At 45.6% G+C, this 26,999-nt stretch overlaps 2 protein-coding genes and 1 long non-coding RNA gene across 4 annotated transcripts; all 3 read right to left on the bottom strand.

The window, feature by feature from the left end:
* Positions 1–334: 334 nt before the first annotated feature.
* chp1 (calcineurin-like EF-hand protein 1) lies at positions 335–8,384 on the bottom strand. Its single transcript, XM_084482083.1, has 7 exons — positions 7,945–8,384; positions 7,558–7,630; positions 5,863–5,943; positions 4,194–4,321; positions 3,754–3,815; positions 2,561–2,683; positions 335–2,378 (listed from the first exon to the last, which is right to left on the bottom strand). The coding sequence occupies exons 1-7, from the start codon at positions 8,009–8,011 to the stop codon at positions 2,325–2,327; spliced, it is 588 nt and encodes a 195-aa protein (XP_084338209.1). The 5' UTR covers positions 8,012–8,384; the 3' UTR covers positions 335–2,324.
* Positions 8,385–8,835: 451 nt separating this feature from the next.
* LOC311362257 (legumain-like) lies at positions 8,836–16,866 on the bottom strand. Of its 2 annotated transcripts, none has more exons than XM_084482080.1 (14): positions 16,746–16,866; positions 16,308–16,501; positions 15,873–15,970; positions 13,883–13,964; positions 13,547–13,629; positions 13,143–13,218; positions 12,786–12,848; positions 12,564–12,630; positions 11,642–11,760; positions 11,327–11,416; positions 10,691–10,900; positions 10,070–10,240; positions 9,760–9,827; positions 8,836–9,436 (listed from the first exon to the last, which is right to left on the bottom strand). In XM_084482080.1, the coding sequence occupies exons 2-14, from the start codon at positions 16,443–16,445 to the stop codon at positions 9,403–9,405; spliced, it is 1,299 nt and encodes a 432-aa protein (XP_084338206.1). In that variant the 5' UTR covers positions 16,446–16,501; positions 16,746–16,866; the 3' UTR covers positions 8,836–9,402. The 2 variants fall into 2 exon arrangements, with proteins under 2 accessions (XP_084338206.1, XP_084338205.1); XM_084482079.1 differs by having other exon boundaries at positions 16,308–16,462.
* Positions 16,867–19,564: 2,698 nt separating this feature from the next.
* LOC311362682 lies at positions 19,565–26,588 on the bottom strand. Its single transcript, XR_014638829.1, has 5 exons — positions 26,428–26,588; positions 23,311–23,400; positions 21,911–22,058; positions 21,528–21,622; positions 19,565–20,623 (listed from the first exon to the last, which is right to left on the bottom strand). It is a non-coding gene; the product is annotated as an uncharacterized lncRNA (long non-coding RNA).
* Positions 26,589–26,999: the final 411 nt, after the last annotated feature.

Below are 26,999 nucleotides of genomic sequence, written 5' to 3'. Positions count from 1 at the left end.
ACCATTTTTAACCAAAACTTTACTTGAGAGTAGCAAAATCAAACTGTTTTTCTGACTGATTGTGAATCGTCTGATGACGCTCTCCCATTGACTCCCAGCAAAAGTACAACCTTACGTCACCTCGTACCGGAAGTAAAAGAAAGCCGCGGATGAAATCCTGCTGAAATCCCAGCGAGCCGTTTCTAGGCAGTAAGAGCAATAGGATAAGGAAAAAACGGAAAAGCATAATAGGACCCCTAGATAGATTTTATTTTTTTGTGCACGGCATCTAGGTGACACACTGTCGCATTTTTGAGACAGGTTAGGTTGATACAAATGTAGTCGTTACACTTGCTGCTTCAATGAAAAACTTTATTAAGAGGCTACATCAGTGGCCCAAGCCACCCAACAAAGACCATCCTCTGAATGTGGACACTAAATGACACACAAGTAGCATGGCACTTATTTTTTTATTCAAATCAAACGCATAAGTCATTTTGATACATAGACTAACATCATGATATTATATTCGATTGATAATCATATATCGATTAATAAAACAGGTCTTTATATCCAGCATGATGCCCAAAAAAGTTTTTACAATCACATTGAAATAAAAATAAAACCAAACTGCATGTTTGGTTGAGCATATTGGCATGTACAGAGAACTAATCCCCCAAGCACTTCAATTTCTTTTAGTACTTGTAATTAGACTATTTAATATGTGACCGATATTTAGCAATGCATACAATCGACAACATTGTTTTCACGCCCGAAACAACATAATAAGTAGTGGTGGCGAGCGGGCAGGGGGGTGGGGGGGAGAGTGAAGAAGAGAGACATCCACCGTTCACGTCCCGACTAACCAACAGTTGAGTTAGGGTCCACCTAACATCTACTGTGTGGAGAGTCTTGACGCCCCACTCTCTCTCTCTCTCTCTCTCTCTCTCTCCCCCCCCCCCCCGCTGAGAGGAGGGCCCACTGTGGTGGACATTATGGGTTGCAGTCCTAAACGCACTAAAACGACCCACGACCACAATCTATTGGCAGTAGCAGGGCGAGCCCCCCCGCACTCACAGAAACCCCCCCCCCCCCTTAGGATCCCTGGGGAGCGCTGGCGACGCTGGGGGGCGGGGTGGGGGGGGGGGGGAACCCAGCGAGCATGGCACCGGAAGGGGGGGTTGGCGGAACGCCACCTTAACGACGGCGAGCTACGGCGTTTGCGTGTTCGGGAAGCCGTTACATCTACAGCTGCATGGTTGCGGAGCCCTTTAGCGACGCCCACAGGTGGGCGGGTCCGTCCCCCATGTACGACGGCGGGGTCGCCCTGCAGCAGGCCTACGGTACTGGTGGACTGTACCGACTGGTAGGCTGCATGCACACACACACACACACACACACACACACACACACACACACACACACACACACACACACACACACACACACACACACACACACACACACACACACACACACACACACACACACGTGGGCGGAGCCTCCCATGTGTGAAGTCACAAAAAGGGTGGGTTTTGAAATGGCTGAGGAGACCCTAGACGCACTAAGAGGATGGTTGGTGTGAAACACAGGAGGAGGCGGGGCTTCCACGCTCGGTGTTCGCTCCACATTTGCATATTTATATGGACATAGTACGGGTGCTTTGCGATCGACAGGAGAGCATACGGACCCTAAACACAAAACAAAACAGAACTCGGACGTCAGGGACAGCACCCAAAGGTGCCCGGTGATGCCACTTTAGATGGTTATTGTTTTGGCGGGTGACATCACTCGGCACCATTGCAGTCGACCGGGAAAGCCAGTCGCAGTGACACCCCTTCCCCAAGAGGGGGTGCTGTTCCTGAAGTGAAGTTCGGAGTCGGGGCACTCTTTAACATGATTTTCCCCTCCTACTTATTGTAGACGATCCAATCTGGCGACCGGTGCCAATGCTGGCGTCGACCGACCCTCCCTCCCTCCCTCCCCCCCGACTCGGTCGGTAATCAGCTTATACATTTTTGTTTTTTATTTTTAATAAATAAAGTTGGATCTGTGTAGAAGGGGGGGAGGGAACAGGAGGGGGGAGGGTGCGCAGGACAATACACGGTGACAGCTCTACAACAACCAACAGCCCGAGGCCCACGCACCCCTTCCCTTTGTTCAGGAGCACAGTGAAGGCAGAAACTCTACATAAACGTCTACCTCGGTGTCTAGTTAACGCTGGGGGTGGGGGCGCATAGTGTCCGGCGCGGGGGTTAGGCAACCTCGGGGAGAATCGATGGGTGAGATGGGGCGAGGCCCGGGGGGGGGAGGGGAATCCGGCCGGGGGGGGGGGGGGGGTCCCACTAGTGCAGGAAGCGGATGCTCATCTTCTGCTCCACGTCCACCTTCTCCAGCACCTGGGGAACACAGGTGGGAACAGCAGGGGTTTTAGACTCGCTGCCCGAAGGTTCTGGGTTCCAGCCCCGATGGAGACAGCAACCCGACCCTTTGAGAATCAACCAGCGACGACAGCGCCATCTCTGGCGGAACACTGGACTATTGCCTTGATGAGCTCATTGAGGAAACAAGGAAAGGTTACCTTGATGAACTCGTTGAAGGAGATGGAGCTGTCTCCGTTCTGGTCCGCCTCCTGGATGGTGCGGTCGGCGATGCTGCCCAGCTGCTCGTCTGAGATGTTCACCCCCACCATCATCCTCAGCACCTGGGACCGGTGGGACAGCGTTAAGAGGGCCGTGAGACGGTTAACCGGCCAGCACACCATCCCCATATGGCACCCATTGCACTCCTCCCCGTCCCTGAAAGGAGGGATCCCCCACTCTGCGTTCCATCTCAAGATTCCGGGGCGTGGGGAACAATAGTTTGCCTCCAAGCCGAAGGCTCAGGGATCGGTCCTCAATCTCCTCAGTCTACCTGAAGGTGTCCTCGAGGGAGACGACCCCTAACTCCTACCTGCTCCTTAATGACGTGGATCTAAAAGTCCCCCTCAGTCGCTTTGGATGAAAGGGTCTAAAACCAGCGAATCCACATAGGACCCATACAGGGTTTGGATACTGTTAAATCACCTGGTGTATTGATTAGTGCTAAATGACGAGTGTGGAGTCAACGTTTAAAAATCACAGGTCAACCACGGACACACAGCCTGGGAACAGAATGAATCGAGCACCCCAGACGTCATGTCACGCGTCCAATCCAACGGTGTACAATGTACCATCAATACTTTCCCACTGGACAATACTGTCTTCTTTCAGACCACAACCAAAGCGCCGAAGTGTTTGGTGCCAAACATGGTGTCGTAAAAAGGAGTCTTTTAACAGGGGCTTACAAGAATAACAGCTCAGAACTGACAGAATCAGAGAGGATTACTCAGAATTAAATGAAATAGAAACTAGTCTGGTGGTGCAGACAAGACTGTAAAACAGGACGGTTCCACAGCTGATAACGTGAATGGAGGAAGACTCAGATACAGGTCCTGAAGTGACACAAGAGAAACCCCATCATTATCAGCTGATTGGGGCCAAAGTCTGCTCTGCATGGAGCCGCTCATACCCTGAATCAACCTGCAAGTCTACTGTTATTACAGGATGTGACGTCACCGCAGACCGCCCGGAACGCGGAACAAACAGGGGAACAAGGCTTTTCCTGGGAGGCTTTTGTGTCGTCTCTGACATGATTTGTACAAGGTGTGTTTAAGATTGAGTTCCTGATGTGCTTCCGCAGAAGGGTTTTTCTTTTCTTTTCGCCCCCAGGTCAACAGCTCAGTCCGGGTCTTACCTGGAGCAGTTCGTCTCTGGAGATCTTATCGTCTCGGTCCAGGTCGTAGAGACGGAAGGCAACTAAAGAACGGGGAAAGTCAGTGATTTAGTGAAATACGCCCAGTGGGCACACGGAGCCCTGAACATGGCAGGAGCTTCATTCCCTACGGGCAACAATCACAAACACTGTTTGTTGAAGGTCTGGGTTTTTGCACTTCAGATGGGTGCAGTCGAACAGGTAACTCCTGTACTGTGACATTTCTGTTGCAAGGCAAAGGGTATTTTTCTACCACAAAAATAAAAAAGGGCAAATCAACCTAAGAAAAACCTAAAGTTGCGAAGGGACGGGTCGGTATGGCATGAGGCGGTGCGGGTACCAACCCGTGAGTTACAGTTAACAGAGACAAGACACGCTGTAAGAGGTCCCGCCACGGTTCGCTAGGAGGCGTGTGGACTCACAGAGCAGCTTGTTGGTTCTGCTGTTGAGCGGCTCGCTGGCCGTGTGGTCCTTGTTCTTCTCGTTGTCCTCAATGGGTCGGAAGTGGGCCAGGGTCCGCATGAAGCCCCGGAAGTTCACCTGGTCCTCGCTGAAACACACCCACACACCAGCTCAGGTCTCTGGCCCTCGCTAAGACACACCCACACACCAGCTCAGGTCTCTGGCCCTCGCTAAGACACACCCACACACCAGCTCAGGTCTCTGGCCCTCGCTAAGACACACCCACACACCAGCTCAGGTCTCTGGCCCTCGCTAAGACACACCCACACACCAGCTCAGGTCTCTGGCCCTCGCTAAGACACACCCACACACCAGCTCAGGTCTCTGGCCCTCGCTAAGACACACCCACACACCAGCTCAGGTCTCTGGCCCTCGCTAAGACACACCCACACACCAGCTCAGGTCTCTGGCCCTCGCTAAGACACACCCACACACCAGCTCAGGTCTCTGGCCCTCGCTAAGACACACCCACACACCAGCTCAGGTCTCTGGCCCTCGCTGAGCATGAAACACACCACAGCTCACGTCTCTGGCCCTCTCTGAAACACACCCACACAACAGCTCACGTCTCTGGCCCTCTCTGAAACACACCCACACAACAGCTCACGTCTCTGGCCAGCGCAGGGCGGCACGTTCAGAGGATAACCCGTCAGAGACGCGGGCCACTGGAGCTCCAAACAAGCTCGATGGTTTTTATGGACACCACTGATGTTGCTCAATCTCGCTAGGTCAACGTCTATTGTTTAGCCAACACAAAACCGGTTGAGGACCATTTGAAGATAAACCGTTGCAAAATATTCCCCTGACCCGCTGGCTGGGGCTCCCAAGCATTTATATTTACATTCAGGGCATTTAGCAGACACTTTTATCCAGAGTGAATTATAAGTCATTTGTCAGAAGAAAGAGAAACAACAACATATCACTGTCGGTACAGTAAGGATGTTCATAGAACCAAGTGCCAAGCACTAACAATCCATAGGTTAACCCATTCCCAGTATACAAGAAAGATAGCTAGGATAAGATGCTACACAATGCCAAATACTATTTTTAAGTGCAAGGACATGCAACAATAAGTGCTTACATTAACTGCCAGGATGTACAACATACAATAAGTACGTGTGAGGAGTGTGGGGGGTGGCTTTGCAGAGTCCAGGTGAACTCTGAACAAGTGATTCTTTTTGACTCTTGCGGAAGCTGGTGAGCGACTCTGCGGATAATTAATAACTGTTCCCACTCAAACTAACCCCAAGGAGCCCGGAGGGCCAAAGGCCAATGGGAAACCATTTAAAAACCCATCTGCTAGAGGGATTGGTTTTACGGGGAAACATAATGAAACATGCCATAAAACTTCTGTTTCAGAACGGGCAGCCAAACCCATATATAGTTCACAAACAAGCCTGCAGAACCAACGGATACGCCATCGAAGCGTGTGCTTCGGAAAAAGACCGCCCTGGCGCCCGATGTAGCCGTCTGGAAAACAGGCGCGTAAGGTTCTTCGGCGGGGCTGAGCCCGGGGGTAATTGGTACTGGGGTCCGTGGTGGTCTATTCTTAGAACCGCACAGACCACCAGGACCGCAGCCGTCAGGGCAACAGGCAAGGCAGGGCGACGTGCAGGGCAGGGTGCTCACCTCTCTGGGAAGAAGGCGTTGATTATCCGGTCTCCCAGCGGGTTGATGGCCAACTCCGGAATCCGCTGGAAGTCCTCCCGACTGCAGAGGGGAAGATTGGGAAAAGAAGATGTTTCAACAGGAATTTCACACCTGGGATCAATGAATGACTCCTTTTATTTATCATATCTTTGGTTCATGGGGAGGATCAAAACAAACTTCTTTGCATGTGTTCTGGATGTGGAATGAGATAATGAGATGATGAGATGTGGCATATCTCAGGATTTCTTCCTTGGTAATTAAGGGAGTTTTTCTTGCCCTTTGGGGGGCTAGGGTCAGGGGGGTATCATACATATATGGCCCGTTAAGCCCTTTGAGACTGGACCTGTGATTAAGGTCTATACAAATAAAGTTGAATTGAATGTGTGTGTTGCGGCCGCACTATGGGGGGAAAGCCCGGGCCAAACGCTCCACTCTGTGGGGACAATAAAGTTCGCCTCGGACCTCTCAGGAGATGTAGTTGTACAGAAAGGGATCATTACTCGAATCACGAGTCATAGACATTTCATCAGATGACATCACCAACCAACAATGACAATCTTTAAATAAAGACTGTGACGCTTCATCATAACGTTCACAACGAGCAAGACAAGGAGCACATGTTCATCCTAATAACAAAGATCAGGTGACGCCAACGTTGTCTGCCGACGCACTATTGTAGCCCACAGCTTTATTAACTTATAAAAAGTTACCCTGAATTATAAATGTATTATATGACAATATTTACTCGAACATGGGAAACATGTTGTCATATTGTATCACAATACTGTTTACAGCCAAGACTTTGAGGCAAATGTTCCAGTAAAAGCGACACAAATGGGGTCAATCAGAGGGTGTCGTCGTGCCAACGAGGGCCACCGGCGTAGAGACAGATTTACTACCATGCTGTTTTGTCAACGGATGAACCGGTAAACTCAGAGTCACCTTGGGCCGTTAAGACCCAGACAGCAGTGACTTCCACACACACAACACGTCCCACATGCTTCACCGCAAGGACAGCCAGGCATGGTTACATGTTGTATCAACAAGACAAGTCACGCAGGAGGAAGCGGGGATTAGCATTCAGACCGTGAGCCTACCGACCCCCCTGACGTCCTCTTCTTTTGGCTAAGGGAGACGGGGTTGGTGAGGGGGGGTTAACCTAACCGCTACATAAAGATACTTAATGATTACCTGTTCTTTCAGCGAAAGCTCACTGCCTGCCCCGAGCGAACATTAAACCAAACCTTCAAGTTTAAATATCAACACACATAACGAGTTACACATTACGAACCAGCAGATGAATAGATATCTGGCCGAGACTGTGCACCTTAAAGACAAGTGATGCAGAAACAAGACTTGCATAAGGTACTACAGGAAAATTAAGTTTTACCTGTAGGATTTACTATTGATCCCAGGCGCGAAACTAAGCATAGTTTGCTGACCGAAAAGTCAACCGAAACCGACCAGACTTCATGTTCTCAACTGTCTGCAGGTCATCGTTTCATGAACCCTAAACCAACCAAGACCAGTATGACCAGACATTCCATCCCAACAATATTAAAACGTACAAATGTTAAAACGTGCAAAAAGGAAACAAAACATAGGACTGAGGTTATGCCCCCGCCGTTTCAAACTTTGTCATTGTGTTGCACGTCGACCGGGGAGAGTGTTTACCTGAGCGTCCCGTTCTCCCCTTTATCCAGGGAGGAGAAGCGGCTGTACAGGCGGGTGATCTGGCTGTGAGAAACTGGTTGGGGAACACAGGGAAGTTATCAGCTTACCAGCACGGGTACTGGAAACCACTCACAAGACGACGTGCACCACGCACAATACCTCCAAACAAAGTGTGACAGTGAGTGGGCATTGTGTGTCAAGTACCACTATTTGCACTTTGTTGTTCACACGTCGACCGATACCGTATCGATCACAATGCAGTCAGTCGTTAACTTACTCCATAGTTCTCCAACATCACAAAACGTTGGTTTATAACAGCACATGCACACAAAAAAGGCAAAGGTTGTTGTTATTATTGAACTCTAGACCGCTGTGAGTTAAACTTACAGCCCGTCTCCTTCTTGATTTCCTCGATCTCCTCTTCCCGGAGTAACGTGGACGCTCGGGAACCCATGGCGTGACTCTAAAACACGAACACAGACGAGCCCCAGGCGAAACGACTGGTGTCTTCTTCTTCTTCTTCTTTCGTGAGATAGAACTTCCCGAGGAAAGTCTTCCTGAGGTCCGGGTGTCGAAACGAGGGTAAAAGTTAGCGCTAGCTAGCTAGCTACGGCTAATGACAAATGTATGGAAGTCAAGCCGGGACAAGAACAGGCTGTACCCGCGTAGTGGTTGGCCACGGGTCGGGTTCGTAAAACGTCGCGGAGGCCCTGCGACCGAGCAGCTGACGACGAGGTTTCGGTGTTTTGTTTCTGTGATATGCGGGGTTGGCTGTCGGATTCTGTGTGATTTTATCGCGCTAACGGTCGGTTAGCCGTCTTCCTGCCTCTGCGCTGTGGGCGGAGCCTATGACAGCAGGTAGGGCGATGACGCCAGAGCTGGGCGTGGCCAATAGTCACAACGTAGAAATAGAATGAGAAGAAGGAATCGTGCGTAACCATAATGTTACGCGTGTGTGGAACACTTCATATATGATATATACATCATGCATGTTCTTCTTTTTTTTCCTGACAAATGTACTATTGTAAGTTGCTTTGGATAAAAGCGTCTGCTAAATGCCCTAAATCTGATCCATTGGACCAGACACACAATTATAGATGTGAAATTGTCTAGCTTTGAAGGTACAATAGTTGCCAAGATTTTTGAGTGTTTAAATCTGTTGGCTAGAAAAACAGAATCAACGTATTTAAAAGCTTTTTAAGTTAGCGGTAAGGGTTTTACAACCCTAACAGATGTTGCACATCGATTTAATAATGATGGAAGAAATTCAAAACTACACCCATTCAAGTTTTTTTATTTTCCAAAACGATGGAACAAGGTGTGATGGATCGGCTGCAGTACGTATTTTGAATCTTTGATCAGCAATAAGTATGTCTTTGGCTCTTCAAACAAGCCACATATGCAAGCTTAAAGTCTTAATTAGAAAATAAAATCGAAATATCCAAGCTACAGTCGCCCAATATTGAGAAACAAAATCGTAAAATAGAAAAATGACAAAAAAAAAAAAAAAAAAAAATCGGTGAAAGCGGTAAAAAATACCCTTTTAAGAACAGCTTCATTCACAGTCACAGTGCATTCATCATAAAACCACAACTTAAAACATTTGTGAAACCAGATTAAAAAAACAGAAAAACCAAAAATAGGTGTGTTTTGTGTGCTTCCAAAACGGGAGCAAAAACACCCAGCTGGACGTGTCGTTGATTCCTTAATAGTGCAGAGAAGCCAGGTTCTCAGAGGATGTCCCCCCTGTTAAACCTCATCGCCCCCCTCCTTCGTCTTCATCACAATCCTCATCCTCAGGTCTCCTCTCAGACGCTCTTCGGTTTCGGCGGCGGTGCGCCTCGCTCAGTAGCACGCAGCATCCATGGCCCGCAGGATCCTGGAGAGAGCAGATCACACAGTTCAATAGGATGAATCCTAAAAGACGACACCTTTCATAGGAATCCTGGCTGACCCACTACCATGGTTATTATAGTACGTTTTTGAATAGTGACTAAGTGTTATTAAGAAGCAGGTAGGGGATAGGGGGGCGTCGTTCAAGGATGGTAGACGGGTTAGGCACAGGGGTTTTGAACCCACAACCTTTCAAGTCCAACTGCCCATCCACCTGCATTATCCTGCACCTCTTGAACCAGGTCTATTCTGTTCCCTGGTACGAGCACGTAGACAGACAGACAGACAGACAAACAGACAGACACACACCTGTCTGTGGCGTATCCTCTCTCACACAGGTTGACCAGGGCGTACAGGTGGCGGATTGCATACTCGTACTGCAACACAAGGGGGCAGCAAACGTCAGTACAGTAATTGACAACACGTAGTACTACACACGCACATAAACAGGGAGCCTGAAAGACCCGCTTTCTTAATATTTTTCTTAATGTTTTCCCTCTTCCACCCGTCATGCAGCAACAATCAGGGTCAAGATGTTTAGGGAACCGAACCCCCCCTTCCCTCACCGACATCTGGCCTTTGGGTGGCCCCCCCCCCGACCACGGCCAGGCTAGCCTACCTCAGTCTTGTGCCAGTTGAAGCAGGTGGTCTTGTAGTGGCGCACGGCGCTCTGGTAGCAGGCGTGCTGCGTGAGGGCGTTCCAGGAGTTCAGGACCACCTGGGTCTGCACCGAGTCCCCGGTCACCGTCTCCACCACACGGCGCATGCTGTCGGCCAGTATCTCCCGGATCTGGGGACGGACACACACACACAGACACAACACGTTAAACACGTATACACACACACACACACACACACAATTTTATGTTTCGATTGATCTGTCCATTGTCAAATTCGCACGAAAAAACAATAAATAAGTAAGTCAATTTCAACGTTAATTTTAACGTCCTGACGCGTTGCTAGGACAACGGGGTCGTATGCTCTGACGCGCCGTTGACGTGGCTCTACTCTAGCACTAGAGTCTGTGGAAAACCAAGCAGATTCTTGGGCCGTAGAACCAACACTGAACCAGAACAATCACCAGCCCAGCACCAGCACCGGGTTTGCGTTGGTGGAAAGGGGGTAGTCATCCAAGTCATCCAAACCAGATTCCTCTCAAGGCCTGTTTGGAGGCTCCCTGTTCGGGGGTGGGGGGGGGGGTTTCGTGTCTAAGATCTGGGCCCCTCAGCTCCCGTCTCACCTTCAGATGGGTGCTGATCTCCATGAGCAGACCCCTGGTGGCCTGGAGGTCGTTGGACGCCATCATCTTCCTCTTCAGGATGGCCAGCGGTACGTCGGGGCTGGGGGTGAGGTCGGGGTTTGCCACGGGCTGCAGGGTCATGGGGGGGGCCGGGGGGGCGCCGGCCATGGAGTTACCCTGGAAGGCCATCACCTTCATATGGGCCAAGGTCTGTGGGGAACCCAGCCGACCAATCAGATGTGTGGAGGATACAGCGAGCAACACAGGTATAGAGGATAGCCTGCCCTTCTCAGGGAGAACGTTTTGCGTGGCCCATCTCATTACATTTTGTGAAACTGCTTCCCCACCATCATCATTTGAACCCCATAACATACGTCACTTCCCAGTGATGTAGCTCCCGATCAATATTCATTCATCGACCTTCACTAAATGAAATCTTTACGGTCAATTATCTACAATTTATAAGCTAGTAATCTCCCGCGGGCCTATGTGCACATCAGGTGTTCCCCAAAATGGGGTCCAGACCCCATTTTTTGGGGACGCCTGATATGCACACAGGGCCACGGGATGGGGGGGCGGGACCCCATCAGGTTTGGAGACGCTGTTACAGAGGACCATGAGGCTGGCAGACCACACCTTGTTCCCAAACTGCTGCACGTGGCTGGTGTTGGTGTGTTTCTTGACGATCTTAAACTGTTTCACCAGCGTCTCTTTGGTCAGATCCTCCTGGAAGGGTTTTGGGGAACACAAAATGTGAAATGATGTCAAATCAACCCACTGAATACGTCCTACATTATATTGACACCAAAACATACGCAAAATATGAACCCCCTTTTTGCGCAGGACAAAGATATCAAAACAGTTTAGTTTTAGCATTTGCCTGCTATCGCCCCGGCCGCCAAGCACGTCACCACGGTAACACCCCCCCCCCCCCGTTGCCACGGCACCCACCACGTCGGAGTCCTCCATCCAGTTGACGCTGTACCAGTCCCCCAGGTAGGTGTCCCTCTTCTCGTCGTAGTAGCAGGCGTAGGAGGACTCGTGGGAGTTGGAGGCCGTGGTGGCGTACACTGCAGGGGGACACGGAGGGGACAGCTCACACAACCTGCTTCATCCTCCACGGGGAGTGGAGAGTCCCACAGTGTTGACCTTTCACTGAGTAGGTCATACCAAACCCACCGCCTGTTCACTTTTGTGGAGTCAAAGCCAGGGTTATAGATTTGTAACAAAAAGCCCACAGACAGCCGCAGCCAGGCTAGAACTGGGTCAATCAAAAGATAGGAACGCCACCTTGCTTTATATAAAATACGATGATTGGTGAGGGGGGGTTCCCAGTTTGAATCCCAGTGTCCCACAGCCTGCATGGAGGCATCCAGCCTGTCCTTATGGAACAGAGGTCCCACTGTGGAACCCCAGTGGGAACCCAGTGTGACGCCTGGGGTCTGGGGGGCCGTCACGTGGGCGGTCGTGATACTAGTGGTCAGCGTGTGATAACATAGCCTGACCGTGCCCTGAACCAGAAACACCGCAGCCATGTGACTGTAGAGTCAGACGGACAGCCAGAACTTTGACCTGCGGTTAAGGTCGTGTGGATGAGATCACGTGACGGCCGCAAACGGGAACTGAACTCAACGGGGGGAGGTGAATCACATCAGCGATACGTGCTGACGTGTAAGAAAAACAAAGCGAGAAACCAAACGAATGACTCATTTGTCAAAATGTTTTTTTTTTTAAACGCATGATGGCTTCAGCCCAAAACATCCAACCGTGGGGTTGAGTTCCAGGAGGCTGTAATTCAAACCGACCCGCTGCCCCTAGTGGTGGGGCGGGTGAGGTGGTCTGGGGCTCCTTGAGAGGTTCAGGTTCAGCTCACCGTCGATGTCGTCGGGCAGGTCGGTCATCATGGAGCCGGACTCACACGCCTCGATGTACAGAACCATCTGGAGTGGGTGAGAGAAAAAAGAAAGCAAAACGGTCCAAACAAGCTCACATCATCACCATGCTGTCAGAGGGAGAGAGTGAGTGGGTGGGAGAGTGAATGAATGAGTGAGTGAGTGAGTGAGTGAGTGAGTGAGTGAGTGTCTGCGCACGGCACCTTTTGGTATTTCTTGTTGTCCCTCATGAATTTGATGGTATCCTGGAAGTCTTTAACGTGGAGCTGGGGAGAGTGAGAGAGCGAGAGAGTGAGAGAGTGAGAGGGAGAACTATTATTAAATACTTGAACAGTTTCTCTTTATGCCCTCAGGAACGGTCTGAAGCTGGAGGGGGGGGGGGGGGGGGGAGCGAGAAAGAGAGAGAGAGAGAGAGAGATTGACATTTGACCTCGGGCCACGGGCAGGGAGCCAAACCTGAGGCCGCTACGGGTTTCAACTGAACAGTAGAATCCAGTCAGGTGTGTTTTATCTGCAGGTAAGGGATTAAAAGGGAGGGGGGGAGGGGAATGAGCGCTCACCTCGTCGTCGGGGAAGGCCAGTATGCCAGGACCGCCGTGATCCGTGAAGTAAACAAACACGTGGTCGTTAGGGCCGCTGGGAGAGAGAACAGTAGAGAGACACAGAGACAGAGAGAGAGACAATGATAGAGAGACAGAGAGAATGATAGAATGAAACAGAGACAGAGAGAGAGAACAGTAATGATAGAGAGGCACAGCGAGAGCGGTAGAGAGACAGAGAGACAATGATGGAGATACACAGAAAGAGATAATGATAGACAGAGAACAGGAGAGATAGGTAGAGAGACACAGACAGATCAAGATCAAGCCAAAACTTGCCCTTGAAATAATATGATCTCCCAAACCAGGTCAGATTTCTTTCACAACAACAACAACTTTCTTGTCCTGATGAGTCATTAACTCACCTCTTGAGAACCTTCCCAGAACCGCCCTTCACAGCGCCAGAGTCTCCCTTCAGAACCGCAAGGAAGTTCTCTGGTGTGACCGTCTACACACACACACACACACACACACACACACACACACACACACACACACACACACACACACACACACACACACACACACACACACACACACACACACACACACACACACACACACACACACACACACACACACGCGATTAAAACCAACGGCGGTTGGTGTGGAGAATGGATGGTTTGCCCATTTCCACACGCTTTGGTTCAGAACCATGGCGCTGGGGATTTGAACCCGCGTGTTGGAGGGGCGGTGCTCACGTCTCCGGTGTAGTCCTTGGGGACTCCCTTGTACACGTCGGTGCCGTTGGGCCGGTTGATCAACACGCCCGGGGTCGGGTTGCTGCAGAGGGACACAGAGACGGGGACGGTCATCGGTTTTCCCATCGCAGGAAGTGCTTTCCAACTACTTCCTGCGACACACCCCACTAAAGCAAGTCTGATGGTTCTGATTGGCCCAGACCAACAACGGCAAACTTTTAACACCGCGGAAGAGGCTCAGCTGTTTCCCTTTCCTCCTGCTCGACCACTCACTGCTTCTGCTCATCTCCTCAAATAAAAAAAAATAAAAAAGGGTGCGACCACAGTTTTGGGAAGCAGCCATTCACTCATGGAGGGAAGTTCAGGGACAAGCTGAGTCAACATCTGCTGCACGAAAACATGACCACTAATAACATGAGATGATTGACCAATCAGCTGAAGAATGAAACAGAACACGACGAGGCAGTAAAACCCTTGTGACCGTTTTACGTTGATGCGCGAGTCTGACTCTCGTGACCGTTATCTCCGCTGGGCGATCACACGCCCGTCCCGTTGGGTCAGCCCAACCGACGTGTGATCAGGTCACACTTCCCCGTTGTCCCTCAAACACACGCGCATCTGTTCCGTGGGACCGCAGCCCAGCACAACGACATCGATCCCAGGCCTCTTACCGATCAGCAGTAGGGGTTAAATGCTATACTTGATCACTGGGCCACTTTCTCTTTGTTTACATTGCATTTCTGGTACTTTGCCACTTAATTTACACTATACACTTTTATAATTTATATTGTTTATACCCTCTGTTTTGTTTGCCCTGTTTGTTGTTGTTGTTTGTTCTGTTTGTCATGTCTTGTCCTTACTTTAGCATTTTGTTTAGCATTTACCTTAGCGTCAATTTTTGTTTGCATTTAGTACTTTGCATTTTTATCCTGTGTTTTTCCACTGCTGCAGGGCTGTTGCAACAAACAAATATCTCCTACGGGGGGATTAATAATAGTTGTATCTAATCTAATCTAATCTAAATGTTGCTTAAAACAAGCATCTTCAGTATGACAACAGATACGGTCGATTCAAACTCTGGCATCAGAACTGTGAGTCTGTGTGTTGGCTCGACGCCAGGGAGTGACCGTAACATCTCGTCTGCCACGCCTTCTGGGACTGACCGGCCAGCCCACGAGGATCACGGATTGCTTCATTCGTACAACAAATCTTCTTCACTTCTTCACAGATCCCAAAATCCCCCTCAAGGGAAGTGAACCCGTTAAAGTATTCCTATCCTAGAAACATTTTCAACGTTTCAAACATTGTTAGATGGTCATGGTTGACACCGTCTTTGCAACATGAAAATAGATCCTTACAGTCAACACAGTAGTGAACGATAATATTCTGACCCAGAAATCCCCTCGAGGACATGGATGAGAGACGGAGGTCCGGGCTGTTTTGTTCATAGTGCTGTACTGTTTGTACGCGTGTAAATCGACATGCCTACTTCTGAGTATTCACTTCTAACAGGATGAGATCAGATTGGAAGCACCGAAGCCTCCAAAATGAGTTCCATGTGACTCCTCCACTATTATCAGTGGCTTCATCCGGGTTCATGTTTTGCAACAAGACTAGTCCAACTGCTCCCGAGTCACAGAGATCTACATTCATTCAGAGGAACTACATTCTACATTCATGCTCACAGCTGTAGCATGTACAATGCTTTAACACCTTGAATACATTTACGGCTACATTTAGATAAAGCAGACGCTTTATCCAAAGCGACTTACAATAAGTACATTTGTCAGAAGAAAAAGAAACAACAATATATATCGCTGTCGGTACAGTAAAGATGTTCATAGAACCAAGTGCCAAGCACCAACAATCGCAAGGTGAACCCATTCCACGTATACAACAAACATAGCTAGGATAAGGGTCAATTGGTAAATTGGGCGTTAATTGAGTGTTTGTTCTCTATCGGGGGAGTTTTCAAAGAAGCAGAACCCACTTTTCGTTGGTGGCCAAGTCGTCAAACATCATGACCACAATCTGCTCGTCAGGAATGCCGTTCTTATGGACGATCTGGTAGGCATGGCACGCATCGGCCTGGACGCAGACAGAAAAACACAGACGACTCCAACCTTTAAATCACCACCAAAACCAGTTACTAATTATTTATAATTCACAGAACAGGAAAAAATAAGGGCATAATAGGCATTGCAGAGGTACACAAACATAACTGGTGTGTGTGTGTGTGTGTGTGTGTGTGTGTGTGTGTGTGTGTGTGTGTCCAAGCTTATCTTTGAACACTTATCTTTCCCAAAGCCAAACTTAAAGTATGACCTTAACCAAACAAAGCAAGAAAAAGCACAAAGCCTATGTGAGGAAGTTGGTTGACCGCGGTGGAGGTGGTGGTTACTGAGGGACGTTGGTTCTTTCTCACCTGATGTCTGTAGTTGTACCAGCCGTTAGAGCCAGCGACGATCACCACCCAGTTCTTCCCAGCCTCTGGGGCTTGGGAGGGGAACGCATGGGTCAGACTCAGACCCAGGCCCAGCAGGACGACCACTGGAGTGAACATCGCTCTTTGTCCAGACACTGTCCCGGTGGAGGAGGAGAGAGGTGGAGAATATAGATCTGTTTTAAAGGGATGCGCCCTGGGTTCAGTGTTTGGACTGACGTGATTTACTGTGTGAGTGATTAAACAAAAACAAATGAAAAAGTGGCACGATAGTTGGTTGTTGTTGTTGCCAACGTTGGCTTACAGTTTAGCGCGTCTCCAAAAGCCTCAAACTGGTGTAAACAAAAACAACAACAAGACATGACACCCTGCTAGCCAATATGCCCGTGTAGAAAAAGGGAAATAATAGCGAATTAATACCTTTATTGAAGCGAAGGTAGCGACTCGGCGTTAATCCTCCAGTGTGTGTATAGTATAATCCCTGAGGCTTATGGGATCGATCTTTATAGGCAAGACTTTCGGGAAATACAGTGACGGGACATTTTTTCTCCATTCACATAGCAGCCAATGACTCGGGGTGGAGGGCGGGACTTGCTTCATATCAGCCAATGGGTTGGCTCGGAGGGCGGTGCCCTGGGTCTCTGGGTCATGCGCTCCACACCGCAGGCCGTATTAAATACGTTACACATTAACAGGCCAGTGTCGACTGGACTGCGCTGCATACTTGGGTTACATTCAGTTCGTAAATAACAACGTGTACTCTGAACCATGTAATATACATGTAATATATTGTTAATAATGCATGTACAGTGTTCCCTGCACATGGCTGTGGAGAAAGAGTGTCCAAATTGCCAGGTCAAGCTAATTAGATACTTTTGAGTCTGATGTTGTAGGCATAGGCCATATATGTAATATAATATAATAATAAAATAAAATAATAATAATAGTAATATAATATATTATGTATAATAGGCGTAGTAAAAATGTCATGTGATTTGCTGCCGTTTTCAAAATAAGCTGTGAAAATGCCATGAGTGTGCATCTTTTTCTAAATGAGGGCAGACTCTTGAACTCTTTGCTGAAACTGCATGTCTGCCAAGACAGACAGCAGGTGACCTGCATGTGGCTGTTTATGACACCCGCTCGCGGATCACAAAGTCACTTTTAAAACTGTAGGATTAATGCATGTCATAAAGCTAAAACTTGTTAAAATCATTATTTTTTTCAACACAACTTACAGGTGTAATTGTCTTGTAGTGTCGTTGACTGTGTGTGTACTTCAATCGTTGAATCCATGAGTTTAACCCAGGATTTCATTAATTTCAACGGATTTGATGATTTTGCGTGTTGAACTAAAATTCTTCGACCAATCTGGTAGGCCTACAATCCTTGGCATGGGTCTGTGGTGCATTTTGAACCAGAAGTATTAGACATAGACAATGACACACAGATAATTATCTAAGAAGATAAGCAATAAATCAAACTGCTTTATTTCTCCATTTAGAAAAAGAATTTAAGTTAAACAGGGCAACAGTCCATCAAGAGCTCCGGTGTCTCGCGTTTCCACCAGATTGTCTCCGGATACGTTAACCTTTTGTCCAATGAATGAAAAAAGCCGTAACGAAGTGTAAATACGTTTACAGTAATAAATATTCAAAACAATATATTTTTTACATAGACATAATACATAAAAACATATAGGCCTACAGTAAAAAGTTATCTTCAAGTTTATCAAACTATCAGGTGGAGGCAGGGGGAGGGAGGAGCAGGTGGAGGGAGGCTGGGTGTGTGTGGTGGGGGAGGAGCGATCGGGTGGGGGGGCGGGGCAGGTGGAGGCTGGGTGGAGGAGGGTGGGGCATGTGGCGGAAGGAGCAGTGGCTGGGCTGGGCTGGTGGGGGGGTGGAGGGGGTCTCAGACCTCCGCCCCCAGCTCCATCACCCCCGTCTCCACCTGCACCAGCAGGATGGTCTTGTCTGTGTGGGAGCAGCTGGGACACACTGGACACCCAGCGGGGGGGGGGGGGGGACAACATCCAGAAGAATCCGATCCGGACCTGGGGCCGTATTCACAAAGCTTTTTATCTTACCTCTAGTAGTGCTCCTAACTCACGCTCAATGTTTTTACGTAGGAGTTTTTTTCTTAAAAGTAATTCACAAAGCCGCTGAGACCTACTCATACTAACTGTGTGTTCATACCAAACGCGACGGGGCGACACAACTCTATACAAAGTCAATGTAGAGACGCGAATCGGGTGAAATTTGACGCTAGAAAAACCTGCGACAAGATTTGACTTGTGGCGGCGCGGCATGAAAGCCCTGTCATGGGCGAGGGCGTTCACGAGGATTTGCAGCGCGACACTTTCGCTCGAGTTTAAATATTTGAACTTTGCTGCGACATTCGCGTGATGACAGCCAATCAGCGTTCACTCCCTGGGTGACGTAACGTAACAGCCAATCAGCGTTCAACCGGCCAGACCAACCATTCCCTGCACTCCGCAGTGAACTGCAGCATGGAGGAGAAAGTGATTGTTGCCGTTTGCGACTCCCGGAGCTCTATATATAATATATAAATATCTATATAATATAATACATAATATCACGGCCAAAAGCTGTGTGCGCCTCTGGATTATATTATTAACCCATAAACAATGCATTGTTTATGCAATTTTTTTTTTTGAGAAAACACAAATTTTCAAGGCAACATGATGCAACCAGATTTTTGCGTTTTCTCAACGTTTTGACTACTATTGTTGACTTAACTACGATTTACAAGTTGAGATAAGAGTTATGCCAACTCAGATCTTCTTGTTCACCAAATTATTATATTTTTGTGGGACCAACAATAAAATTCATGCTTCAATTCCATGTATTTTTACCTTCAACAAACTCATATATTCTTGTTGAACTTTGTCTACTGTTGTTGACTTAACTAAGATTTCCAAGTTTAGTTAAGTTATGCCAACTCGATCTTGTTCACCTAATTATGATATTTACGTCGGACCAACAATAAAATTCATGCTTCAATTCCATGTATTTTTACCTTGAACTAACTCGGAAATTCTTGTTACTTCAGTTAGAAAACTTCCTTTACAAGTCAAGTAACATTTATGTTGCTGTAATTGTTTTTAAGAAATGCTGAATGAATAAATAAAATAAAGAGCACACATCAAAATATATCTAAAACCTTGTTTATTTCTCATTCAGAAACATTTAAGCGTTAAATTGGGTGTGTCAGAGACCTTGACACTTTCCCAGGTATTTTCTTAAAAGTGAATAAAACACTTCCATAACAGTAAAATTGGATCCCTGTTACACAAGTTAAAATCTAAGAAAGAAATGTTTTTGTTTAAAGCAGCCAGGCAATATAATTGTGTAATGATTTGATGATAGAATTATCATCATAGATAGAGAACATTTGTTTTGTAAATTAGAACAGTTGACAATCTTGATCAGTTGATTGATCAGTTGATTAACGATTCCTTATTTTCTTTTTTTTTTTAAGAATCGTTTATCTCTATTTCAGAGGCAGAGGAGACTTGAGCACAGAGCCAAGCTCGAAAAAGATAGTCTGAATGGCTTCATATGTGTACTTCATCTCCTTTGGATAATCAATGTTCATGGCATACAGTAGGCCAAAGAGGTATGCAAAGGCAGTACCGAGGTCTGGCGGGTTATGTAGCATGATGGCATTTTGTGAATCTCACTCAATTGTAAATACATTTTGAAAAAATAAATAATAAAATAAAAATGTTTTCCGTGCAGACTTTCGTAACAGGAAAATTGGATCCCTGTAATACTGTTTCAAGTTAAAAGCTAAGAAAGAAATGTTTTTGTTTACAGCAGCAGGGCAAAATAATTTTGTAATGCTTTGATGATAGAATTATCATCATTATAGATAGAGAAAATATATTTTGATAATTAGAACAGTTGACAAACTTGAACAGTTGACAAACTTGAACAGTTGACAGTGGATATGCACCTCTTGCAAACTGGCACCTGAAACAATTGTGTATCTCACTTAATTTTTAAAGTTTTCCGTGAGGTCTTGCATGTTTTAAATCACTGGCCGTGAAGTTTTATATGAGCACCAACCACAATGCACTAGAACAGGCAGAAAACATAGGTTGGCTTCCACATCAAGAGTCACAGCAAAAGCTTTGTTTTCAGAGACCTTGTCCGCTGAGAGCACTGAGAGCCAAGCTCGAAAAAGATGGGTGATACAGCAGGATCATCTTCTTCAAGGATTGTAAGGATGCCAACAGACACGCCTCTGAGCACTCTTTCTTCAGGGTCAGTTTCCTGAGGAATAGTAACAGATGCATGATTGAGTGTTAGGTCGAACAAAAGGATGTAATTAGGGCCAGACTGGTATGGATCTTCTGGGAACGATTACAATTTTAAAATGTTCCAAAAAAATGGAAAAATCTTATCTTATATTACTTTCAAATTAATTGAAGGCATAACATTTACCGTTTTAAAATATTTAAAAAAATTGGGGCAGGAACTTTTCTTTATGGTTATATGCATTGGCTAAAGAATATGACATTTGGGCATTAAAAAACATCTCTGGGCAAAAAATTAAAATCTCCACAAAGTGTATTATGCATAAAATCTTTGTCATCAGCTATGAGATCCTACTCAAAATGTTAAAATAGTAATCGTTTTTTAGCTTGTTGCCCCACTCTCCGGTTCAAGACAAGGCAACAGAAATCATTCCTTTTAACTGTTCGTGCATTTTTGAAGGAATAGGCAAAGGTTGTTCATCGCAAGTAAGCTTAGCTCAAAAACTAGCAGTCAATTGGAAGTGTTAGCTTGCCACCGCCGACTGTGAGCCAGGGTGAATTTAGTTAGGTTTATATTCGACAGACATTCATCAGCAACGTCTTCTCTTCTGCAACTTAAAACTAACACCATGTAGTCGGAATAGAGTTGTAAAGTTTATCTTCTGACTGTTGGCGAAGGCAGGCTAACGCTACCAATGGACTACCAGTATTTGAGCTAATCTAACAAGCGATGAGGAACCATTGCCTGATTCTTCTTCAAAAATACATGCACAGTTAAAGGAATGGTTTCTATCGCCGAATCTTAACCCAGAGAGCAGGGCAACAAGCTAGAATGTGAAAATGTTGAACTATTCCATTAAAGCTACATTAGGCCAAATGACTTGTCACTTTCAAGTCCATTTCCTATTGTTATTACTTACCAAATGCTGCAGGAAAAACTTAGTGTGTCGTCCCGGACAAAAACGGGGAGGCATCTCAGTGCTGTCGTCTTTCGGTGAGACACAATGTCTGATGTCTATAGAGTATACAGTGGAAACATAAGCATATACATTAGTGAAGCGCCATAGTGGATTTATACAAATGGCAAAATCAAAAATTATTTTTAGTAATGAGGAGGATAAAGCGCAAGTCTGACCAGTAGCATGCTTAAGAAAAGGGAAAAAAAACACTTCAAGCCTTCGGACTAGTGCATTTTCTACTTTTGCAAATTAAAAATACTGTTATAATTATCAAATGGCACAAACTAAGAACATATAGCAATGACTGATAAGATCCATTTTACTGACACATGTCCATCACTCACCTGTTCATCAAGCTTATCCAGGAAGTCTTCCATTTGCTGACCAAAAGCTCCCTTTCTAGCCCGGTACAGTCTGAGCAGGCGAGGCACATAATTCTCAATTCTCATAATTCTTCATAGAAGCCTGCAAGACTATGTGCTCCAAGGTTATCTGCAGAGACACAAAATACAGCACCCTTAACAAACTGACCTAAAATTTCAACAAAGATTCCTTCTTCTTCAAGACACTGTATATCTTTAATCAATGGCTCTAGAAACTTTTCATAACCATATTGTTTGACATCTTCACTTTTACCAAAGAGAGCTAGCTGAAATGAAGTGAGACTCGAACGGTACTTGGCTGGTAAATTTAGAACAACCCAATATATTGCAGTTATTTTATGAAGTTTTCTAGATGTACCCAGAGGGTTACAAATTTCAAAATCGTCAATATATAATGCCAAACTTATACATGTGTTTTGCTGTCCCAGTAACTTATTTTCCTTATAATAAGTGCCGTCTTGAAAAGACTTTAAGAGTCCAGGTAAAGCTTCTTCATTGAATACAATTTGGTCCAAAAAATCTGCCATTCCTAGTAATATTTCAAGTACCTTAGTGACAGGAACATAAACAAAATAATTTTTATGATCTGTTATAAAGATATTATATGGGTTCTATAACACAAAAATGTTCCTTGAAATATGAATTCCTTCTGTAATCTGTAGATAGCAAACCTTTATCTGACGTTGTTAAAAGGAGTGGATTAGTTTGAACTACAGCATTAGAAATTTCTTGCAAAACAGAATCGTTTACTTCAATGTTATGCTTAGAAAGGATATCTTTCACACTGCTGAGAGTATGAATGTTAGAATAAGACAGAATGTTATGCAAATCCTCTACAATCTTTTGTGTTGAACCCCTTGACACATGTAAAACCGTTTGCATACATAGAAAAAGAGAGGCCAATTTATGCTGAAGTGTCTCACTATCTACAACTTCTGGAAACTCTTCAACCTCTTTTGGTCTCACACTACTCTGTGATGCTGTCCCTGCTGTTTCACCATCAGATTGTTCACCATCATTTGCATCATCTTCAGTACCTCTAGCTATTGTTCGAAAATCCTTAAGTGTACAATTCTTATGGTTTCGACTTCTGTGAGAACTGAAGGTTGAGCGAGTGTTTGTTTTAAATTTGCATCTTAAAATGGGACATGGTACAGTTTCTCGATTTTTTATATGATGCCCGAGGTGGTTCCAAAAAGTTTTTTCACTGCAAATTTCTTTAAAATTACACAAGTCACTTTGAAATGTTGAGTTTTCCTGTATTCTCACAGTTGTGTGTGATCTTGAGAGGTGTGACCGTAATGCACCAGGTGTTTTAAATACACACACACAGTCTGTGTGAATACAGGGCCAGTATGCACCTGTACTGTGACGAAGTTGACACTGCTTCAGAAGAGCCTCTTGACTGGAGCTTTCGAATTTGCAAAATTTGCACTGCATTCAATCCTCCCCTGAAACACAAGAGACATAAAATGGAAATATTTAGTTTCACTAAAAGCATTTAGCTGCAGAGACAATAATCCACAAATTTTTTTCCACCACCCCATCTTAAACAAATACTTCATACACCTTATATTACACATAAATAGTATAGGCTACACCACACATAGACATGCTACTCTTACCATACTCAGTATTATATCAGTTACTTTGTCTACATATTCATGGTAAGTACTCAAATACATGTTAACTTTACTCAACAGGCCCTACAGGTAAGTATTAGCAAGTAATATTAGCTCTGGTAATACTGTGTTTAGTGTAGAGTCACCCCTTTGAACATAAGTGCAGGTAAGTAATGCATAAACATGAATTACATAAAACGTGAAAATGACAGTTCAGTAATAGACCATTACTCCAGACTGAATAATTGTATTAACGTGTCTTAATACTCTATTGTTCTCAGTTTATCTTATTTTCCTGCAGGGCACCCACAGCGCACAGACTTGTGGAAGTGAATTACAGTGAGCCGTTTGAGACGGGAGATTAGAACAAAAATAAATAGGCGGTCAATAGTAGAACTCGTCGACTAAAAAAAATGGCCTTTTCATGGTCGACTATCTTGAAAATATAGTGAAATAAACGGCGGCGGTGTGAATTGATACGCCTACGTTACGCTCACGTCTCTCTCTCTCGCCCGCCGTGTGAATTCCCAGTCGACTAATCACGGCAGCACTAGTACCCACAACACATTTGAACGAGGCGGGGATATCCCCGGCCTACGGCTAGAGCATTCTGGCGGGGATTAGCTTAGCTCTTCCGTCAATACACACTGCTCATTCAGTATCCGAAAACATTTACCCGGTTCATCATGCTTCACACAGTTAGTTGTCACCACAATGTCTTAACCATACATAGCTATAAACATGTATTGGCCTCGTTTCGACCCACACAGAAAGTGACCAGCTTTACATTTAGCAGTCATTGTTATCGGCGACCGCCATCTTGGGCATCGACGAGGCCACACACACGACACACGCTTAACCACGGTCATGACTTAATGTCACAGTGGCAAACTAAAACTCGAATAAAAACTAGAAACGGAATCTATGGGGTTTACAACAAAAAGACGTTTGCCTTATTGCAACTCCAAAATCCTTGTTGTAGTGTTTTGAAAATACCTTTTGATGCAACGATAGAGAGAAGTTTGCTGGCCAGACATTGTTTTGGTAGTTAAACATAGTAAAACCTTATTTCTGAGTCTGACTAACTTGAAAACTATAAATAGTCCAACAATTGCAAATCATGTGAGAGGGAGAGACGTCGGAATGCCCATGGGCATTGCCCATGGGCATTCCGACTCTTCCACAACAGGTGAAGACATGAGAATGAATTGGCACGAATCACCGGTGGGCAAAAGATGTGGCGCGACAAAATTAGCCTGTGTGACGTATATCAGCACATATGATAACAAGCTGTAATATCCTCACATAGCCACAGGGAGCAGTATCGAGCACATATAATATCTAGCTACATAGCCACCGCACATAGCCACAAGATGTCAGCACCAGCACACATATAATGGTAGGAGGCGGGTGCTCAACACCATAGCCAATCAAAGCACGTTGTACGTCATAGAGGCCACGCCTGTCAATTACCAAGGAGGAGCTTTTTTCACAAAGTGAAATTCACAAATTCACAAAGCCGCTGAGACCTACTCATACTAAGGATAAATCACTAAGGCTGGGTTGCACCAACATGGATTAACTCTTAAACTGGATTAAATCAAGGTTTAACTGGTAACCGTGTTGCACCAAACTTTAAACCTAGTTTAAACTTAGTTTAATATTAATCCTGGTTATATTTATCCCTTTGGTAATCTCAGTTTAAACTCCATTTAAACTGAGATTAAATTTAAGTGTTGCACCAGTAATTTTAAACCTATTCTTAACCTAGTTTAACGGTTATATTTAAACCACCTCTGGAGGAGGTTTATGTTAGGTTTATCACAGTTTTCTTGACAACATGGCTGTATATCTTCGCTGAATGGGGTTAGAGGAAAGTTCATCGCAGGAAAATTAGAGATAGGTTGAACCCAATTGAATTTTATGAAAATTGTTTTCACAGCTGCGGGATCATATCAATGATTTTCTTTGACCTGAGTTACCATGTTGGGGCAACCCAGCTAGAGGGTCCATAATCATTGGTGGTCCTCCGCCAGTTTGAAACATCCGTCTCCTCTCTTCTGCCGCGTCCTTTTTTGCCTTTGCATTGTAATAAGTAAGGCCGTCCTGTCTATGCCACTTGGGCAGGGGCCACTCATTTTCTCCCCTCTGTAAATATAGACTTGGTAAATATAGACTCTGTAAATAAAAGCAACCATTCATTTATTCACGAGAGCTGGTGAATAATTTATCAAGCATACATCGTGAATTTGTTCACATTTCACCAGAATCCATCATCGCAGACACTGATACTGTATTGTCAGATTATTATTAATCTGACAAGGGAGCAGAAATTGGCAGAACACCGGCACCCAACAACTAATCACCGTACTGACCGCTTCTAAACTCGTGCACGAGAATATACGTAAGGGGGCGTTACTCAGTTCACTCTTAGTGATTTATCCTTATGAGTATGTCTCAGCGGATTTGTGGATTAGGCTACTTTTTAAGAAAAAACTCCTAGGTAAAAACTTTTAGCGCGAGTTAGGAGCGGAGCACTCCTAGCGGTAAGATAAAAAGCTTTGTGAATACGGCCCCAGATACTATTGTAAGATCTAATGCCGACTGTTCCATGAGATGCATCAAACCTAGTGTTCCTTCCTTAGTTCCTTTCCTTCCTTACTTATAGTCATCCATAAACTCCTCAATAGTGCTCCCACTCTCATCCACTTTTGTTCCTCCCCACAGAGTGTTGTGAGCATTAAAATCTCCACATAATACTACCTTTCCATTTCCCCCCTCATACAACCCATCTAGCGTCTCTCTCAAAATTATTTTACAAGGGTTATCAAAGTTGATGATCTTAGTTTTACCTACCCAGATATCAACCAGGACTGCCTCTATATGTTTATTCGAAGTTACAGCTCTAATCCCTTGTTGAATAAATGTAGTCACTACTCCACCTCCTGTAGTGTCCCTGTCTTTGCGCACTGCTGTGTATCCATGTATTATGAAATCGAGTGATGATTTTATGTGGGTTGGCTGTCGGATTCTGTGTGACATTATCGCGCTGACGGTTAGCCTCTTCTTTCCTCTGCGCTGTGGGCGGAGCCTATGACAGCAGGTAGGGCGATGACGCCAGAGCTGGGCGTGGCCAACAGTCACATCATAGAAATAGTATAAGAAGGAATCTGCGTAACCATAATGTTTGTATGTGTGGAACACTTCATATATACATGCATGTTCTTTTTTTCTGATAAATGTACTTATTGTAAGTTACTTTGGATAAAAGCGTCTGCTAAATGCCCTAAATCTGGTCCATTGGAACAAACACACAATTATAGATGTGAAACAGTCTAGCTTTGAAGATACAATAGTTGGGAAGATTTTTGAGAATGTTTAATCTGTGGTGGATAGAAAAACAGAATCAACATATTTAAAAGATTTAT

The sequence above is a fragment of the Micromesistius poutassou genome (assembly GCF_964030765.1).
Source record: "Micromesistius poutassou genome assembly, chromosome: 17".
Lineage (NCBI taxonomy): Eukaryota > Metazoa > Chordata > Actinopteri > Gadiformes > Gadidae > Micromesistius > Micromesistius poutassou.
The sequence above is the reverse complement of the archived record's forward strand: the minus strand, read 5'-3'. Positions and strand labels throughout refer to the sequence as shown.

What these genes read in the sequence shown, in the direction of transcription:
- chp1 (XM_084482083.1), bottom strand. Translation starts at nt 8,011, where the DNA reads ATGGGTTCCCGAGCGTCCACGTTACTCCGGGAAGAGGAGATCGAGGAA. An exon ending in CAGAACCAACAAGCTGCTCT is followed by an intron (nt 3,816 to 4,193) that starts GTGAGTCCACAC and finishes CCCGTTCTTTAG; the next exon opens with TTGCCTTCCGTCTCTACGAC. An exon ending in CCTTCAACGAGTTCATCAAG is followed by an intron (nt 2,379 to 2,560) that starts GTAACCTTTCCT and finishes TGTGTTCCCCAG; the next exon opens with GTGCTGGAGAAGGTGGACGT.
- LOC311362257 (XM_084482080.1), bottom strand. Translation starts at nt 16,445, where the DNA reads ATGTTCACTCCAGTGGTCGTCCTGCTGGGCCTGGGTCTGAGTCTGACC. An exon ending in CCTGCCCGACGACATCGACG is followed by an intron (nt 11,761 to 12,563) that starts GTGAGCTGAACC and finishes GTCCCCCTGCAG; the next exon opens with TGTACGCCACCACGGCCTCC. An exon ending in GGATGGAGGACTCCGACGTG is followed by an intron (nt 11,417 to 11,641) that starts GTGGGTGCCGTG and finishes AAACCCTTCCAG; the next exon opens with GAGGATCTGACCAAAGAGAC.